The sequence below is a fragment of the Lagopus muta genome, chromosome 12 (genome assembly GCF_023343835.1).
Source record: "Lagopus muta isolate bLagMut1 chromosome 12, bLagMut1 primary, whole genome shotgun sequence".
Lineage (NCBI taxonomy): Eukaryota > Metazoa > Chordata > Aves > Galliformes > Phasianidae > Lagopus > Lagopus muta.
The window spans coordinates 18,908,562-18,927,886 of record NC_064444.1 but is presented as its reverse complement, the minus strand read 5'-3'; the positions used below and the strand labels follow the sequence as shown (position 1 = coordinate 18,927,886).

The window sequence follows — 19,325 nt, the reverse complement described above, 5'->3', positions numbered from 1 at the left end:
TGGATAAGGATCAGGGGGAAGACCAGCAAGGCTAACATCCTGGTTACAGACCACCCGACCACGATGAAGAGGCAGATTCTACAAGCAGCTGTCAGAAGTCACACAGTCGCTCACCCTTGTTCCTGGGGAGGATTTTAACTCACCAGATGACTGCTGGAAATATAGTACAGCAGAGAGAAAACAGTCTAGGAAGTTCCTAGAGTGTGTGGAAGGTAACCTCCTGACACAGCTGGTAAGAACCTACCAGGGGAGGTGCCCCCCTGCACCCACTATTCACAAACAGAGAAGATCTGGTGGGAGATGTGGTGGTTGGAAGCCACTTTGGGCATAGCGACCATGAAATGAATCTCTACTCTTGTTTAAGTCAGGAGAGGGGTCAGCAAAAACGCTGAAGACAGGGAAGGGGAAGAAGAATAAACCTCCACAATTCAAGAGAAAATAGAGACCTGCTGCTTCACGAGGGACCAGACGGGATCCACCTGAGGGTGCTGAGGGAGCTGGCACAACTGATTGCCAGGCAGCTTTCTAACATTTATCAGCAGTCCTGACAGATCAGCCAAGGAGGTTCCAGGCAACTGGAGACTTCCTAATGCAACAGCCATCTACAAGAAGGGTTGGAAGGAGAATTCAGGCAACTACATGCCTGCCAGCCTGACCTCACTATCAGGGAAGGTCATGGAGCAGATCATCTTGAGTGCAATCACCTACGACGTGTGGGACAGCAGGGGATCACGCGGGGTCACCAAAGGCAGGTCCTGCCTGAGCAACCTCATCTCCTTCTACAACCAGGTGACCTGCCTGGTGGATGAGGAAAGACTGTGGATGTAGACTATCTGGACCTTAGTAAAACCTTGGAGTCCATCTCCCACAGAGTTCTCCTGCAGAAGATGGCAGCCTATGACATGGACAGGTGTACTCCCCACTTGTTAAAAAAACTGCCTGGATGGCCAGGCCCAGAGAGTGGTGGTGAATGGAGTTCAATCCAGCTGGTAGCCAGTCTCAAGTAGTGTTCCTCCATGGTCAGGATTAGGACAGTCCTTTGATGATGTGAAGGGGACTGACTGCACCCTCAAAAAGTTTGCAGCTGGGAGGAAGCACAGATCTGCTAGAAGATAGGAAGGCTTTTTAGAGGGATCTGGATAGGCTGCATCAATGGGCTAAGGCCAACTGGATGAGGTTCAACAAGATTGAGTCCCGGGTCCTGCATTTTGGTCACAACAATCCCATGCAGTGCTATGTGCTTGGGACAGAGTGTCTGGAAAGCCGCATGGCAGAAGAGGATCTGGGGGTGTTAGCTGACAGCCAGCTGAACGTATGCCAGCAGGGACCAAGAAGACCAGTGGCATCCTTGCTTCTATATTGAGAAATAGTGCAACCCAGCAGGATAGGAAAGTAATCATGCCCATGTACTCAGCCTTGGTGAAGCCACATTCCAGATACTGTGTTCAGTTTCGGGTCACCCTCAGCAGGAAAGACAGCAAGGTCCTGAAATGTGTCCAGAGAAGTGCAAAGGAACTGTGAAGGGTCTGGAGAACAAATCTTATGGAGAACAGCTGATGGAACTGAGGTTGTTCAGGCTGGAACAGACAAGGCTCGAGGTAGACCTCATCACTGTGCAACTCCCTGAAAGGAGGCTGTAGGGAGGCAGGGGTCAGCCTCTTCTCCCAGGTAACTACTCATCAGACAAAAGGTTGCAGCCTCAAGTTGTACTATGGGAAGATCACGTTTGATATTAGGAACAACAATGTTGAAAGAGAGGTGAGGTGCTGGCAGGGCTGCCAATGGACAGGAGGTGTCACCATGCAGATAGGGCAGTGAGGGACATGGTTAGCAGGCACGGTGAGGTGGGCTTACAGTTGACCAGATCATCTTAGAGGCCTTTCTAACCTTAATGATTCAAGTATTTCTGAACTCAGCTGACCTTTGTTACTGCTAACTGGTAACCTCACCAACCAGCTCCATGCTTCCTCATATGTTGAAATACAACTCCTTAAGAGCTAAGCTGTGATACGGAAAAAATGCCCCCATGTTGGTAGATTGCTCACACTTTGATTTGATGCATTTCTGTTTTATTACTGGTTCCATACTGCACACATTCTTTTTACTGAGGATCACAGGCAATAAACTGAAAGCTGCCCCAACATCATACAAAATAGTTATGTTTGTTTTCATTAGCACAGGTGGTAGTCACAGAAGACGTGATCTTATTTCCAAAGATTTCAGAGAACACATTAATACATTAAATCATTCAATAATTCATCCAAACATTTAGCCAACTGTGCCAACAGGCATCACAAATAAAGCTCATTCACTTGGCTTTCTAAAAGCACTTACACTGAAGGACACTTAAGACAAAAAACGTATTTTATGAACCCTGTCCTAGTTTTGTTGCATAATCACTATGATGAGATTCAAAAATATCTGATAAAAAAGTGCTCCACATTAGATTGCTTCACATTTATGTATTTGCACAGAGGGAGCTCATATTTTTAGCAGATTCTTTTCAACAACAGAATTATTAGTCCTGGTGCACGATACAAGCTAAAGCTCTAAGCGTGTGCCTTCTGCTTTTCAGCAGGGGGAGAATGTTTAACTCCAAAATGAATACACAGCACAAATCAGAGCACAACTGAGGAGTTAAATTTCTTCCAAATTACTAGTTTCTTTTACTTAAAGGCTTGACGCTGTAGGTGATATTTTGCAAGTAGCATAGAGGCAAAAAGACTATCCATTAACCAAGAATGATTTGCTGACCTCGTACTTTGGAGTTTCAGTCCAGGAGTCTAGCTGAAAAGAAAACGACAGCCCTCTGAAATTGAGGTGAAAGAGTTGTTCAGCTGAATTATACACTAGAAGAGAAAAAGAAAGGAAAAAACAGTTACAAAAACTGACAAAATTCCCTAGCAGCTCAGATCAAAAGCACTTTCATAGCAGGTCAATTAATTCATTAGGTCTGAGGAGGTTGGGAGGAACACAGTCACTGGGTGCTAACTGGTTTGCTGCTCATTTGCTGCCGTTGAAAGACAGCACTAAGAGAAACCTTAAATTTATTAAAATAAGAGTTGCCTATGTAAGCCTGTAGGCACTAATATATCCCTAATGATGCAATTATACAATGCAGCAATCACTTAGCATTAAAATAGTTTCAGCAGCTACTATTACCACTAAACAACTCTGTTTGCTGTTGTGTGACACTTGTACAGCCCTGACCACGAGGTGTTTCAAGCACAAGAGCCCAAAAGGTTAGTCAGTTTGGTATTTCACGCCACTGGGAAGCAAGGTCCTAGGAGAGGGGGGAGTTGAAAGCTCACAGGTCCCTCCCTGTCTTCACCAAGGGGAGCTCCAGCTCGCATGCTGCAGTAATACAAGGAAAGGCTTCAGACACACAAGTCCTGATCTGTTTGTAACAATAATTAAAAATAGCACCATCAGAAACATTCACTGATAGGCCAGATTTTAAAAAGGATAATAAATCAGGGCATGCACAGACTTCCAGTTGTCATCATGTCATAAATGTCCCGATTTATTGCAATAAATTGCTCAACATCATCTACAAACAGCAATAACAGTCACCCCACTGTTTACTCTGATGAGACATTGTTTTGTGAGACTGTGGAAAGCTCAAAAACAATGCCAGGAGACCAGGAGCTCGAGAACAGCTCTGGAACTGATGCTGCTGGGTTCAACCTGCCCCTGGTAGCCGCTGGGTAGAACACAGTGTTCTTCTGACACACGGAAGCTGGCTCACTTGCAGAAGGGTTTGAAAACAGCAGAGGCAAAACAACAAAAACACCACAATGAAGAAACTCCGCAGCAAGAGAAGCTGCTTTCTTCAACCTATGCAGTTGAAATTGGTTCAGTGTTCTGGGGTTTTTTTCCTCCTTACGGTTTCACATTTAAGAAAACATAGCAGCTTATCATTTAGAGAGAAAAGGCATTTAATTGTGGCTTTGTTTTTGTTTGTTTGTTTTTAAAACAAAGTGCCTTTTAGATGTTCAGCTTCAGAGACATGTCACAAGATAGCTGTACGATGCCAGACTGCCCAGGATAGAAAAATAATGGTTAGGCAATAAGCACTAAGCTTTCAGAAGTCATCGTTTGTCTTTGCTGCAGAATGTGCTGGTTAAGAGCATTTTCCCTGACTGTCACTCACAGCAAAACGTGTGGGGAGAGGGAAATGTTTTGATCTGCAGGAAAATTACACAAGTCTCTCTCATGTGATAAATTATGATGCATCTTTTCCAAAGCCCACAGCCAGCTGGAGAAGTGTTTTTCCCCTAGTCATGCCAAGTGTGATATCTGATTATACACATCGCATCGATTCCCATCCTCTGCAATGTTTATTGATGTTGAGGTTTAAAGGGCAAGGAACTTATTTATCCCCAAGATCTTTCTCGCATGTCCCTCAAGATCCTATGCCACAAATACCTATGTGGTATATGGTTTTTAATTGTTAGGGGTTTTTGTTTGCTTTTCTTTTCAAACTCACTACCCAGGTATCCTGCAGATTAACTTTGCTAGAAAAAGCTGAACTTGCAAAAGGACTGCTTCTTTGCTGCTGCATTCTGGGACAGGGAATGGGAGGGAGTCTGCCTTCCAGGAAAGCAGCAAAGTGTGGGCAGCTAGGAAAAGTTCCCGTAGAGAAGGATGGGACAAAGCCACAGCTACCAGCAGAGCAGAGCCAGTCCTGAGCAAAACAGAGGTAGATCAGAAGTCCCACTGGTCTCAAAATGAGACTTTTCCAGCACCCCACGAGAGTCAGAGGGCAACCTGAGAGCTACAGAGCTGGAAAACAGGGGCCTACCCCCTCCAGTAACACCACTGCAGCTCTTTTCTCTCCGAGTGCCATTCAATCCCACAGCCCTTACCCACACTGAACAGCGCTCGGGCAAGCAGCCACATCCACGAGGATGCAGCACAGGATGTGACTGCAGTAGAACCACTGGCAGGAGCAAGCACTCCCCAGCAGGAGCTCAGGTCAGGAGACCGTGGAAGGAAGATGGAAAGCGGTACAAAGCCTTGGCTTTCGTGAAGCTGTTGACCTTCAAAGCACTCATATTTCAATCAGCTCCATGGCAAAGATACTACAACATTTCAAACTAACATGGGCCGAAAGGGAACGAAGCTGGTTACAATTTTTCTGATGACTTTTCCTTTTTCAAAACCACTGACGGGGCAAAACCAGAACTGCTCATTGAAGGTTTCAAGACAAAAAAAAAAAAAAAAAAAAAAAAAAAAAACATTGCTAACCTTTTGAAATACGCTTTGAAACTATCACTGTGGCCTGTGCAGAAAAGCCCTGCTGCAACCACGTCGGTTTAAGGGAAATTCAACGTTCTGTTATGAAATTCTAGTGGATGTTAACACAGAGACAAACAGAATGCTCTTCATCTTCAGGAGTTTGCACTGGGTTTTACGGAAAGTAACAGCACAGAGCAGGAGATGGCTGTGTCATGCTGTTGTTCATAGAGACTGGCTGCTGGTCCTTCTGTCACACTGCAGTGGGGGAAAGTTTATTTTCCCTCCTTTCTTTCCCCACAGCCACTTCAATTTTTGGGGGCCATGAAAACACTATCATCAACCCTCCCACATACTGAAAAGCTACTGTGTTGTGTGCTTGCTTGTTTTTGCCTTTCCTGTTTAAGAAAACAGAGGAAAAAAAAAAATAAAAGACCAAAACTTTGCATCGCATGTTACACTTCAAGCATTCTTTATGACCAGACTGCTTACTAGAGAGCACTTACTCTAAGTAGGCTGTTAGTGGAAGATACTGGATTTCCAAAATTAAAACTGAACAAGCATTTGCACACTAGTGAAGCAGTGACTGAGGCCAACAGCTTAAATAGACTTGCATATCTACATGTCTCCAGGTGAAAACTACCATCAGATGAAGCAAGCAAACTTTAATTGAATGTGCCAGGTGCACGAGGATCTGGCAAGCATGAAAGCACATGATTCCAAACTACATATTTCAGTGCTCACGTGCAATTTTGATACAGTAATAAAACATGCTGGTCCTATCATAAACAATGCTTACAGCTGAGATAATTATTTCTAAGTTTCATAACACCACAATTTTACAATAATTTTTAAAATATTTGCAAATAGTCTTTGTCGCAGAACAAATCAAAAGTTACAAATTGTCAAGGGCAAGCAGCCACTTTTACCTTTCCTAAACTCTATGAAGTTCTTGTACACACTATTTCCATAACAGCTAACTGTAGATCTCAGTGTGCCTAAGAGGAAATGCTAAGATCACGACTGAAGTGGAATTTAAAAAGGCTTACTCTGCTCCTTGGAGTATTACAGCCTGAAATCTTCTGAACTTCATTTATCTCCATCTGATATTCAACCACCACAGCAGGCTTTTATGCAATGATATTACTTTAGCCACATGACCCTCCACAGTTAATAAACTCTGCTCTGTGATGTGCAAGAAACCAATTGCAGAGAATAGGCACAAAGACTGGACGTGCAACCACCAGCAACCACAAGAAGCCCCAGTCTTTCTGGGATCACCCTGACTACTGCAAATGAACCCAGTAAGCTAAAAATAGAGGAAGATATCTCAACCACATGCAGTTCGACTTCTTTCCCATTATGCCAGTTTGGGGCTCCATTTATTGAAGGTTCCTGAGCAGGTTAGCTACAAATATCCCCTTCTTCTGTTTCACCACTTGCTTATTCTCATCATCTAACAAACCCCCAAGGCGAACTCAATTTTCACATGTAAGCAGGGGACTTAAAAAAATAACACTTCTGCTATAGAGGTGTTAAAAGGCCAAGTAGCTCTGTAAAAGCCATTGGGGGTTCAAGTCAGGTTACAGAAACCTGCCCCAGTCCTGGTTGTGCTGCCCCCAAGGCTTCACATCTCCCAGGAGCATAAAGGAGGCGCAGGGAGATGCAAACTAAGTCTCTCAGAGCACAGAGCTTGAGCAAACTGTCCTGGCTGCCTCTGCATGGAGATCAGCTCAAATGTCTGTATGTTCATGGTATACTTAATCCCTAAGGACACTTAAGAGCATACCATGAGGAAGAACGTGTAAAAACAACAGTATCAACAACAAAGCTCTGAATTCTCTGGTACTGGCAGTTCAAGAGAGATCGTTAATGATATCTGAGAGCAGCGTTCTGTGCCAATGACTCCAGCTATAAAAACATGGCCACTCTGGAACACAACTTCAAATCATTTGAGAACAGAAGTCTCCACACATTTCTCCAGGCAGACATACAGGAAAGGCTTTATAGAAAAAGGTCACTCAATCTAGGTGTACTTCTCATTCCCAGAAATATTTTGGCTTACCTCCTGGATGCGTTGCTCCAAACGACTGATCAATTTGTTCTATGGTTGGAGCAATTGCCTGAGAGTTAAAATGGACACCACTGAAAAACAAAACGAGTCTGCCCTAAGAGCACTGAACGAATGATTATAAACGTTTACTAAAGGCAACAACACACTTAAATTGGAGAAGTCTCAAGACTGAAGGAAATGAATAACCTTGCTCAAACACAATATTTGGTTATCTACATTTATTTATTAACAGCTACTGTTTTCTTAACGAGAAAGGTTGAAAAGTGAATTCAGAACAAAAAAAAGGAGAGGAAGCAGTCATTGGAATCAAGAAAAGATTGTTGAAGGTCTTAAGTCACTTACCAATATTTTAACTTCACCTTAGTCAAGTCATAAACTTCAATCACCTGAAACATAGGAAACAAACATTACCACATTTGCACATCATAACAGAGGCAAATTCTCATCAGAAGGCAGGGAAGGCAAAGGCAGCTTGTAGCGCTTGGCCCTCTCCCATCAGTTCTGCTAGGATAAATCTCAGACTGACAAACTCCAAGAACTCATTCAGCAATTGCACATCCAAAACAGTAGTGAAGAACAGCCATGGACTCAGCATGGTACCCCTGGATCCTGTACAGACCAGTACTGATGTGCAGACAGCAGCCTTTCCGCTAGCATGCCAGCATCTTGATTTCTGCACAGACTACTCTTAGGCAAGACCAAAAGTAATCCAGTCAGGGGATCCTCAAATGAAAACCAAGCAGCAGGCCATCCTTTGGGTCACTCTTACTACCTTGAAGAATGCCTCTACAGGGCAGCAATTCCTAGTGCTGACTGCACCGCTTCCACTTCCCAACTTTTTTTTTTTTTTTTTTTAAGGAAAGGATGAACACAGAAAAACTAAACAGTAACGTTGCATTTCCATCTCTCCAAGCACTGCAGAAAATGTGAACAGTAGTCCACAAGGAACCAAAGCCACAGTTCTTAGTTCTAATGTATTTCACACTTCATTGAATGTTCCAGGGGAATCCCCAGAGTCATTATTAGGCATATCAACACTACGTATGGCTCTTTTGTTCCAAACACATTATTGCAAACTGGCATTCAAGACTGATTTTGTGTGATTTTTAAGTGACTGTTACTAGATTTCTGGGGCTACACTGGGCTTTAGGATGATTCTAGATAAGCAAGGAATCATTGTCAAACAAAGTCTTCTTCCACCCTATATTCGTGTTCCTCTGTTTGCAGACAAAGGAAAATAGGCAGAGCCCACCCTATTTGCTGTCAAGAAAGTGTGCTCTTCATGCTTTGGAAGGATGCACTGTTCAGCCAGAGCACAAAGCAGAACTCCTTGCCTCTGTGTGTGGCTGTAAAGCCCAAAAATATCGCCAGCGAAGAAGGAAGTTCTGGTTTGGGGAAATGCCTGGCAAATAACCCTAAATAGAGCTACTTGCAACGCCCAAACCACTATATATTAAAAAATGAAAGAAAAATCAACATTCAATGGTATGCTGTTGACTCATAAAAAGCTGGAAGAGTTCTCTGAAGCATTTCTAGTTTGCTTGGAAAGCCCACATGTTTCAAGACACACGCAACAAGCATAGCACAAAGCACGTAACTTTAAAATTATGGCAAAGCTACCCTAAAGCAGCACAGATTTCTCAACAGACAGACACACTCCTGCACTTCTGCTGAACATGAGACAGAACAGAGAGCAACAGAGAACAGCCAATGAAGGGCAGCACGTTGCAGCACGAGGTGCCCACGCCATGGAGAAACGCGCTGCCAGCAGGCACCGGTTTGCCACCAGCCCTCTTCCCACAATTTGGGTGGAAAATCGATGCATGTCAACATTGCTTTTTGCTTACCACAAAGAAAGAAACAAGCACAACTCAGCAAAACTTAAATCTAGTCCAAAGATCTTGTCAAAATCATGAAAGACAGAGACTGAAGAAACAGTTCAGCAGGCCCCAGCACCAGAAAACAACTCATTTTTGAAGCCACTTTAGCTTGACTCATCCTACATATAGGGGAGCAAACAACTGAGAAGACCAAGAACAATTGGCTGCCTACCCCACCAGAAGGCACTTATTGGCCTAGCAAAGTAAAATCTGCTGTTTAGTCACACGGGCTGCTTTGATGGATCATACTGACTACAGATCACAGATGTGTCCAGGTGTCTTCTAACAGCACTAACAGAACAGCACTGTAAAACTTCTCCCTACCCGAGCTGGACAGGAGTCAGTGCAGTGAAATTCACAGTAGAGCAACTCTTTCAGAATCTGACCCAACCTCCTTCATATCAGCTACAAACTCACATAACATCTGCATTGCTTTTGCTCCTGAAAGTGAACAGAGGGATTGCACAGACATCCTGGTGCTCCCTGAACAGAGGGAGGGAATGTTTTAGGAGTACTGCTACCATGAGCTACTTTGGCTCTGTCAAACTTTTCTTTCAACTTCTTTCTCACAATCAAATCCAATAGCAAGACTGCATTTAAAAAAAAAAAAAAAAAAAAAAAAAAGCCCAACAAACAGAAACAAATCACAGAATGTGAAGAATAAAGAAAAAAAATCCCAATTCTTCCAGTTTTGCTGCTGCTGAGCAACACTGAAAACAGTGTCACACCTCAAAAAACAGGTATTACTTATTCTAAACCCACACTTTCTTACAACAAGTGCTGCTGCTCACTTCTAAGCAAGCCCACAGAATTTCTTCTGCAAAGCTTCTGGAGCAGTTTTACGAGTAGTTTTCATAGCACTGTATGCTTTTACACAGCTTCTCTCTCCGGAGCTAACAAACAGAAGATACACCACTTTGATCACTGAATGGCTACATACCAGAAGAGGTTGGTCGGTGTGTTTTGTCTTTAAACAAAACTCTAAACGTCATAGGGAGAAAAACCAGGCAAAAATCCCTGCGTGTTTCTTACAGCACTGAGTGTTGAAGTGACACCAAAGCAAGACCTTCAAAAATTGCTTGGAGATGCAAAGACAGAGCAAACGCTACCTGCAGTAATTCAACAAGAGGACAGTGGCATTCAAATGACTGGAGAGGAGTAAGACGTCTGCTTGGCATGATTCAGTTTTGAATTCCACCTCCTCAGAAAACAATAATTTTTTGCCAAGATCTCCTACAGGTGTAGCTTATATTGATAAAGTTCTATCTCACAAAGAATACGTGAGATGTTATCTCAAAAACTGTAAATGCAATTAAACAACTTGAATAACTCGAAGTTCCAAATCTTAACAAAAAACAAAAAGTCGCGTTGTTGTAGGAATGAGTTTACAAAACAGAAACTTTTGCAAGGCAGTTACAAACTGAAATCTCCCCCCAAAAATGCCTGTGTTTCAGGCTACCACTGCCTCCAATAACCACAGAGTTGAGCTAGACATAACAGTTTTACAGCAGAAGCATCTGAACAGCTTCAGCTGCTGCTTCAGCACGTTCTTCAAATGATTTGGAGAGAGATGTTTTGCTGCTGCTTGTATCAAGTAAAGACAAGGCAGTTGCAGCTCCTGCCGCTGGGAGTATGGATGTGAGCACCATGCTCCAAAGTTACCTCAAGGGTAAGCACAGATTTTCTGGCACAGCATTTAACCCACACATCTGCTTTCAACTGCCACATGTCCAACAGCTGGGCAGCTGGAGCAGGGCACTCGCACACCATTAGCCCCATCAGCCCCTGGGTGCTGAGCAGAGAACCGTGCTCAGATGGCTGTGTGCCAAAGCCTGAATCTGTGATCATCCCAAATACCAAGAAAGTTAGATAGAAAGATTTTAAATGCTGCAGTTATGAGAGTTTTTTAAAATGCTATAGTGATTCAGCTGTGTCTCTGCAGTCCCACAGTGATCCATTTCACATCACTTTTACAACAGACTTTTGGAGATCATAAATGCCATGGGAGGTTAGCAACCACCTGCTCTTTATTTTGTGTCTTAACTACATACAGCATCCTAGAGAGGCAGAACAGCACTCAGTCACCTGAAAGAGCAGATGTGGAACTGCAAAAAAGAAATGCAGTTCGTTATCACAAGGCAGCACTAAATATGGTACATTAAATGCATAGAAAGATCACACACTTATTTACACTACTTTAACTGGCAGTATTATCCTAGGGTTTAGTTTTGCACCTTTTCTTTGCAGGAGGGGTGTTTTATTACCTTAAGTCTCTGATTGAAAGCATCAAACAGCAGTTTGATTCCATCCTGAGTCAGGTTAAGGATGAGGTCGTGGCTAAGAGGTGACTGCAAAACAAGAAAAGCTGTTAGGCCTATAATTTCAAGGCTTCTCCATTCAGATATATAATCCTTGTACAAACAGGTTACCTTGGAAAAAACAAAACTGCCTCAGAAAACAACTCTTTGTTCAGTGAATACGTATAAAGCAAACACATTTAGCCAAAGCTTCCAATGCCGTCAGCTGTCTTACAGCTAAAATTAGGGTCTCTGAATCTTTCAAGAACTCCCAGAAGGGCATCTGTCCATTATTAATTTGAGAGGGAAAACAAGCATCTTCAGAAACAAACACATCAAGCTTAGGCATCACACAGGGGCAGTCACACAACACACAGGCATCACACAGGGGCAGTCACACGACACACAGGCATCACACAGGGGCAGTCTGCCACAACCCTGGCACACGGAAATAACACATCTTGCACCACAGCAACGACATCATTCGACAGAAGGACAGCGAGAGGGTTCTCCACTTCAGAAAGCCAGGAGTGTCACAGTCTTCCTCAGGCCTGAAAAGGAAGGCTTCAGACTCTTCTGCTGTGAATTTTGGTTTCCTTAGTTACTGTGAATCATAACAACTCAAAGTCTAATTTGCAGTCTGCTGGAGTCAATAGGAGACATTCCACTGGCTTCCCTGTGTCTGGACAGGCTCCACACCACCTCAGCCCACCACAAAGCTCTGGAAGCAGCTCTCCTGCACTGGTACAACCCGTGCACATACAGCCTGCTGGTCCTAGTTCAGCTATTTGGTAGCCTACCACTTGAAGCACACTCGCTTTGAAAAACTCTACCCTCCATTTCTGTCTGCTCAGAGGAGGAAAGAGGCTACATGACAGGCTGGTGGCAATACTCGTGCCCTACAGCTGCTCCTGTTGGTTATCTAGCAGAGGGCTGACACGGATTGGGACACCTGGGGCACATTCTAGCTTCTGTATGAGCAGCCACATCACACAGCCTTTTCTTGAGCAGTCTTAAAACTGCTACTCTTTGTTCTACTGGAGGAAGTCTGTGTTTTGACTGTCAGAACTCTAGTTTTCATCCCAAGTTTTCTCATCTCCTTGCTGCCATGCCAGCATCATAGCCTGAATACTTCTCTGCAACTCCCACCCCTTCCCAATCCGCGTTCTCAAGGTCACATTGCTAGGTCCAAACGAGCCTGAGGGCTTCCAAGGCCCTGTGCTGCTGATTTCCCATTCCCCTTGCCTGCTCCCCTCATGCTATCTGAAGGCCTAACAGCACCCTGCACAGCAGTAATACTTCACTCACAATTGCTGGCAAAGCTCTCGTGATACAGTCTAGAATTGAAGCAGCACTGCCTTAGGGTCACAGATCTGAGAAAAAAGGTCTAATTCCGATCCTAGGAAGGGTTTTTGTTTTTTTTTTTTCCTTAAGTCCCTTACAAAACAAATTTAGAAAGCCTACAGATGCAGCAAAAAAAAAAAAACACACAACAACAAAAAAAAAACCACACAACAACAACAAAAAAAAACACACAACAACAAAAAAAAAAAAACACAACAGGATGCATTATATCTAAAACACAACAGCATGGCAGCTCTGAAATGGGACGTGATCTGCATCTCCCTGGTATCTAAGCAGGCTATTCCAAAAGTAACGAGAGCATTATAAGGCATCCCACTTATGTCAGATTAAAAGGAGGGACGTGGGCAGATTTAATTGCACTTAATTGTCATATTAATTTTTGGAAGGAAATGCTTGCTGCCAGAGTTCTAGAATCAGAAATGAGGTGGAACAACTTGAAATAAGTAAATGCCCCATTAAGAGGCGCACGTCCTTCATGCCTTCTAGCACAGGACTGCTCACCCTGTGACTCTACAAAACCAAGAGGAACAGCAGCCTCACTGCTTATCTAAACAAGCCTAGAAATAATTCTGAAACATACTGTAATAAGACAGCTAAAACACCTCCAAATGCATCAAGTATACAGAGCTACAATTTCAATAACTGAACATTCAGCCATCGTGAAAGCCAGGAATCCACATGATCTGAAACAAAAGGAGTAACTCATCTAATTACATGAAATGCGTATCCAGCAGGAAACCACCAGAGCTGAGCTTGTTCCTCAGCCATTCAGTTCTCACTGTAAATGCATGAGACCTCAGTCTGTACTTCTAAAATAAAATTAAAGGTTGGCAGACTTTGCTTTTTTCCTGATGCAAAGATCTACAGCACATGCATATCATCTTCTGACTGCAGTGCATTTCGCATAACGTGCTTGGGGCCTCCTCTGCCCCACATCCTTCCCCCTTCCTTCAAAGTAAAGTTGGTGTATAATACGTTTGCTTCATTCAGCACAATGGTTTCCGCTCTAGTCCTCTTTTGGACAAAGTATATTAGGAACTAACAAATCTTCAATTACAAATAACAATTAACACGTTAACAGATTTAAATTACTGCCCCTCCCGCAGATAGATCTACAGATCCAGAAAAGCATGGAAGCGTTTCCTCATCACTACCCAACCAAACACCAATACAAGGAGTACTCAGCTCCAGGCTGCCTGGGGGGTGGGGAGTCCCCAGCCCTGGGGTGTCCCAGAGCCGTGTGGATGCAGCACTGAGGAACATGGGCAGCGGGCATGGTGGGCTGGGGTTGGACCTGGGGGTGTGAGGGGCCTTCCCCAACCACAATGGTTCTAAGATTTGAATAATACTGTAATACTTGACAACAACAATGAAAAGACAGGCTAGAATTATCCCGCAAATTACAGAACATTTCCTTCCTCATAGGGAAAACAACAAAAGCACCTCACCACCACATCCACAAAACCGGTGCCTGTTAAACTACTGCTGCGTGCTGAGGACCATCACACCCAATGCAAAACTGTTCAGTTCTGAGTAATACACGTGCTAGCATGACACAGTACCAGTGCGGGCCATGGCACCCAAACTGCGCGACACAAGGAGGTGAGAGATGTGAGCAGACCAGCCGTACTCACCTGCTCACTGTAGAGAACCTGGACATTCTTGACGATGCGGCAGTGCTTCTGGAGAATCGCTACAGCCTGAGCCAAAGGCATTCCTGCAAAAACAACAGCATTTCTCTAGTTCGCAGGCTGGCTCACCCTACGTTTGGCAGAAAGGTTACGGATGAGGCAGAGTATCACATCATTGGCAAACAGTGCATTACGACACACAGGCACGCAATGGACCGAGGAGCCCCTACCTGACTCACGCTATCAGCGCAAACCTGTGCTCTAGAACAGAACGGCCATTGTTTACCCACCAGCTTGCAGCATATAAGAAAAGTTGGGCTGGCCACCAGTCAGCGATACGACAGCCCAGAGCAAATACCCGCCAGTGTCAGTCAGCATTCTCATACACACTCCACAAGTTCCTGGGTGCATTTTATGGTGTACCTTTCAGTCAGGCCCGATAAGCGACCAAGCAGTTGTACAAGACAGATAAAAATACAACATATTCGCAGCAGCTCTGCCACTACAGCTGTCGGAAGGCACTCTATCTTCTCAGCTTACAGTTTCTTCAGCACACAGCAGCTTCCAACAGCAAGGGACAGCAGATTTGATGAGGGAAAGCAAGTGAAGATAAAGATACTCCAGCTGCGGCTCCGGGGCCTTTCCAAGTGGCGTGCGATCATGCTCCTGGGTTTGGCATTTATAAGATAGAGCACAAGCTCATAATTTCAAGGTTTTATTCCTCAGTAATTGGTGCAAGTCAATTATGGTTTAGTTATCTGACATTCTGTTTACATTCCTCACTCTTTCCTCCTCTACTTCTTGTTCTTAAGCTTTAAGCAAATTGCCTCCATTAGAAAACTTCAGCAGAGGATCTACAGCTCCCTTCAGCTAACAGCTTGGGCACTGGAGCTCTCAGACAGCAGCTATGCCCTTCATAGTGTGCACACAGAGCTCCAGAGCACCTTCCAGACATTATCTATGGAAAAAAGGAAATACTCAACTATAAACCACACACTGCTCCCTCCATCAGCACCCGTTCTGCTTTAGATCTCCTAACACTACAGGAACCTTAGCAACACAGTGCTAATCTATGTGCCTGTCACTGCTGTGCAGCGCAGCCCTCCACGGAGCTGTGGCAAAGTTTGATACATTAGACCTACAGTGATTCCATCTGTAAATACTGTATACAAATGTTTCTGGCAAAACTGTTTCCAAAAGCGTGAGCTAATAAGAAAAACAAAGCAGGTGGTTGTGCCTAGAAGTCCTACACCAGAAAACACTACAAATTCCAAGAGATAGTACTCTTTTTGAGTATCTATCTGCAACAGTAACAAAACAACAGGAGCAGAGGAACACAGTTAAGCAGAACTGCTTCCTATTCGCCAGGAAACAACAGCCACGGTGCAGCCTGAGCAGCTGAACTCTGCAGCCTGCTTGGAAAAGACAGTTAAGTGGTAAATAGTGTTACCAAAATGGAACAGCCTCCTGCTGTTGCTAATGAATCTAAGACCAAAGATGCTGCTGTGAAAGCTATGCATCCCTTAATCCAGCAGAAGCTGCGCTTCCAATTCAGCAAAGGTGATTTCAAAGCATGAAACTTATTTCCAAAGTCGGTGCTTCCCAGGTACTTGCAAAGCACACGCTCACAGCAAGTGCCAGCAGGGCTCCCTCAGAAATCACGTGGTGGAACACAAACCCAAGTTGGGTTTGTAGCCCAACATAACTGCCGCAACCATGGGTCATGCAAACAGCTCACATGACAGCATTACTCAGAGCTCTCTCACACTGCAAGCAAACAGACGTGGGCTGACTTCATTCTGTTTTGCTGAAAATCAAGCAGACTTTGCCATGCAACTGTGCATTAAAGCTACGAACAGGAAGCTGAATTCTCCAGGAGCAGCACTCAGAACCCAAACATAGAAAGGACTGCATCCTCCTTCTCCTCCACTAACAGAGCCAAGGGAAGAGAACTACTAGGGTAGCTCTCTTCACTCTTGTGGCACTGACACCCTGATCCTCAGTGGAGGCACTGATGGGAGCTCCAGCCCTGTGTCTTTCTGAAGAGGTAAGGAGAAGACAAATCGCAATGCGCCAAAGGGAAATGAAACATCGCCAAAAAAGAAAGTATAAAAGGCAGCAGAAACATAAGTGTACCTTAGAAATTACACATCTAACACTAATAACACAGCTATAGGCACTGCAAAATAAAGATTTAATTGTTCTCTTTCAAACAGCAGGAATGTAGCCTGAGAGGTGCGGCGACCCAGGCACCCAGCCGAGCACCAGACTCAGCCTTGGTGAAGTTTTTCAAGCTCTGGTCATGCAGTGAGTCAACAGTGAAGCCAGAAACAAAATCCAAGAACTCATGTGAGAAGTGCTCCCGGCATTTCCCCCCAGCCATCTCCAGTGCAGGCACAACGCTGGGAGCCAGGCAGCAGGTCAGGAGCGCTGCCACAAGTGTGGCTGAGAGCAGATTTACATGGGTGCTGAATGGAACGGCAGGGCAGCACGGATCCCACTTCCAGCAGCACTTCCACTTGCATGGCCAGAGTCTCCACCAGCAGGGACGCAGCACACAGCACCGTGAGCACAGGGCAAAACGTCTGGGTGCCGAGTCAGCCTCCTGCTCCGTACCACCAGGTCATGCTAATTATACATTAGACTCATCACGTGGTGGCTATATTTACTCCAAGAATTACAGCTGAGTTTCCTCCCTCTCACATCTATGCGTGTGTACACACAGACATAAACACAGTATGTAGTTTTAGCTATGAGACTGTGTTAACGGGCTTCTCTGGGGGGCTCTTGGGAAAACAAGAGTCACATCTCCATCCTCCCCTCTCTCTTTTTTCACTTTTCTTTAAGTAAGGAGATCGGGGGGGTAGTCAGTGCAGCGCACACCCCAGCAGTGCTCATTAACACCATTTCAGATCGCACCTGTTTTCAGGCAACACCTGACCCAGAGGGCAGCGCTGCCCAGGGCAGAGGGTTGGAACCGGGTGGGCTTTGAGGTCCTTTCCAACCCAACCACGCTGCGGTCCCACGAATCCACACCCCCAAGGGATCACAGACCTCCAGGCACAGTGCGAGGGCACGGGGGCGGCAAGGAGACCGCCGGGATTTCCGAGCGGGACACTGGCCCCCAAAGCCCTCTAAGGCTCCCTCGAGCCACCAGGCTGCACCCAACCCCGACCTCGCCGCAGCCTCGGCGCCCGCTGCCTCCCACGAGCAGCCCCAGCTCCGGCCAGGAGCACAGGGCACACACACAACGCGCAGGGAGGGTGGGGGGAGTAGGGAGGTGTCAAGCTGGAAAACGGGACGAGGAGGGGGCCCAGCGGGCGGGGGGCACGGCGGGGCACGGCACGGCGCACGGGGGGGGAGGAGGCAAGAGATGGGGGGGGGGGGGGGGGGGGGGGCCAGAAAGCGCCGGGGCCCGAGACAAAGGGAGGCAGCGGGCCGGGGGGGGCAGGGAGCAGGGAAACAAACAAAGCGATGCGGGGCCGGGACGGCGATGCGGGGCCGCGCAACGCGGTGGGGGGGGAAGGAGAGCCGCGCGGGGCCCCGCGGGCGCGGACTTACCCAAGGTGAACTCCCATTGCTCGTTCCCCAGGGAGCGCTCGGGAACCACCTCCAGGTCCAGCATTGGCGCGGAGGCCCCGGCGGACGGGCAGCGGCGGCGCCGGACCCCTGCGGGGAAGCGATGAGGAGCAGGGGGGGCCGGCCGAGGGCCGAGGGCCCGCGTCCCCCGCCCCGCGCGCCCCGCGCTGTCGCCATAGCGACCGGCCGACCGGCCGACCGGCCCCCCGCCCCCTCCCTCGCCGCCCCCCTCCGCGCGGGCGGGAGCCGCCGCAGGCCCGCCGCACCGGCAGAGCCCCGGGCGCGAGGGGGGGGACGCGGCCCCCTCCCCCCCCGCGCCGCGGGGCCGCCACTCACCTCACTTGCGGCTGCTGAAAAAGCGCTTTGCGGCCGTCGTCAGGCGAGGCCGCGCCGGGGGCGGGGCGGGAGAGGGGGCGGGGTCAGAGCGTGGCCGCGCCCCTCCGCCTCTCGGGCCGGGGCGGGGAGCGGCCGCGGTGCTGGAGGCCGCGGGTTCGAGACCCGCCGCTGAACGGGACGGGGTTGCGGTGAATGGGAGGCGTGGGATCGCTGAGCATCTCGAGTTGGAGGCGGCCCGCACGGATCGCCGAGTTCAGCCCCCGTCTCCTCACAACGCAACTCGGACCCTACGTCTGAGAGCCGTGTCCCGATGCCGTGCCCGCCGCCCCCCGGGGCGGAGCCGTCCCCTCGCATCCCCGACCTTCCCCTGACGCCGCTCCGCGCCGTTGCCTCGGGCCGTGCGGGAGCCGCTCTGGGAAAGCCAGCCAACAACGAGGAAAAACCACTGAACCCCGATCTCGTTTTTCTGGTTGAAGCACAGGGGTGTGGAACAAAGGCTCGGGTGGAAATTAGTAAGTGGCACCAGGCAGCTGAGCCGGGCGAGCTGAGTGAGTCATCCAGGAAGAGAGCAGCAAACGAGGTCAGCGCTGCGGAGCGAGCAGACGCTGCGGGGTCCCGCAGCCCCCGGGCACGGCGCCGCGGGATCGCTGCGTCGGAGGGGACCTCGAAGGTCATTCAGTTCCAACGCCCCGCTGCGGGCCGGGCTGCGGCGCATCAGATCCGAGCGCCCAGGGCTTTGTTCTCCGCGGTCCGTGCCCACAGAGCTGCCCGCCGTGCCGAGCGAGGGCGTTTAGGAGAGAGGTGATGCTCTGAAGGCTGCAGGCAGCAGGGAGGGACCCACGTCCCTGCTCAGCACTCCCTAACCTCGCTGTGCTCAGCCCTAGGGGCGCACGTGGCTGGCGTCACCACGTGTGGCAATAACGGG

At 47.3% G+C, this 19,325-nt stretch overlaps 1 protein-coding gene across 2 annotated transcripts in view; it reads right to left on the bottom strand.

Moving 5' to 3' along the window:
* Nucleotides 1–18,472, bottom strand: part of PHAF1 (phagosome assembly factor 1) — a 31,986-nt gene extending 13,514 nt beyond the window's left edge. The window contains exons 1-7 of one of the 2 annotated variants that reach the window (XM_048958543.1): nucleotides 18,401–18,472; nucleotides 18,047–18,154; nucleotides 14,489–14,571; nucleotides 11,457–11,540; nucleotides 7,655–7,698; nucleotides 7,304–7,383; nucleotides 2,755–2,849 (exon numbers count right to left, since the gene is read on the bottom strand). In XM_048958543.1, the coding sequence (XP_048814500.1) occupies nucleotides 2,755–2,849; nucleotides 7,304–7,383; nucleotides 7,655–7,698; nucleotides 11,457–11,540; nucleotides 14,489–14,571; nucleotides 18,047–18,110 (450 nt within the window). In that variant the 5' untranslated portion in view covers nucleotides 18,111–18,154; nucleotides 18,401–18,472. Of the gene's footprint in view, nucleotides 1–2,754; nucleotides 2,850–7,303; nucleotides 7,384–7,654; nucleotides 7,699–11,456; nucleotides 11,541–14,488; nucleotides 14,572–18,046; nucleotides 18,234–18,400 lie in introns of those variants that run through there. The other variant, XM_048958542.1, reaches the window with a different exon arrangement.
* Between the last annotated feature and the right edge of the window lie 853 nt (nucleotides 18,473–19,325).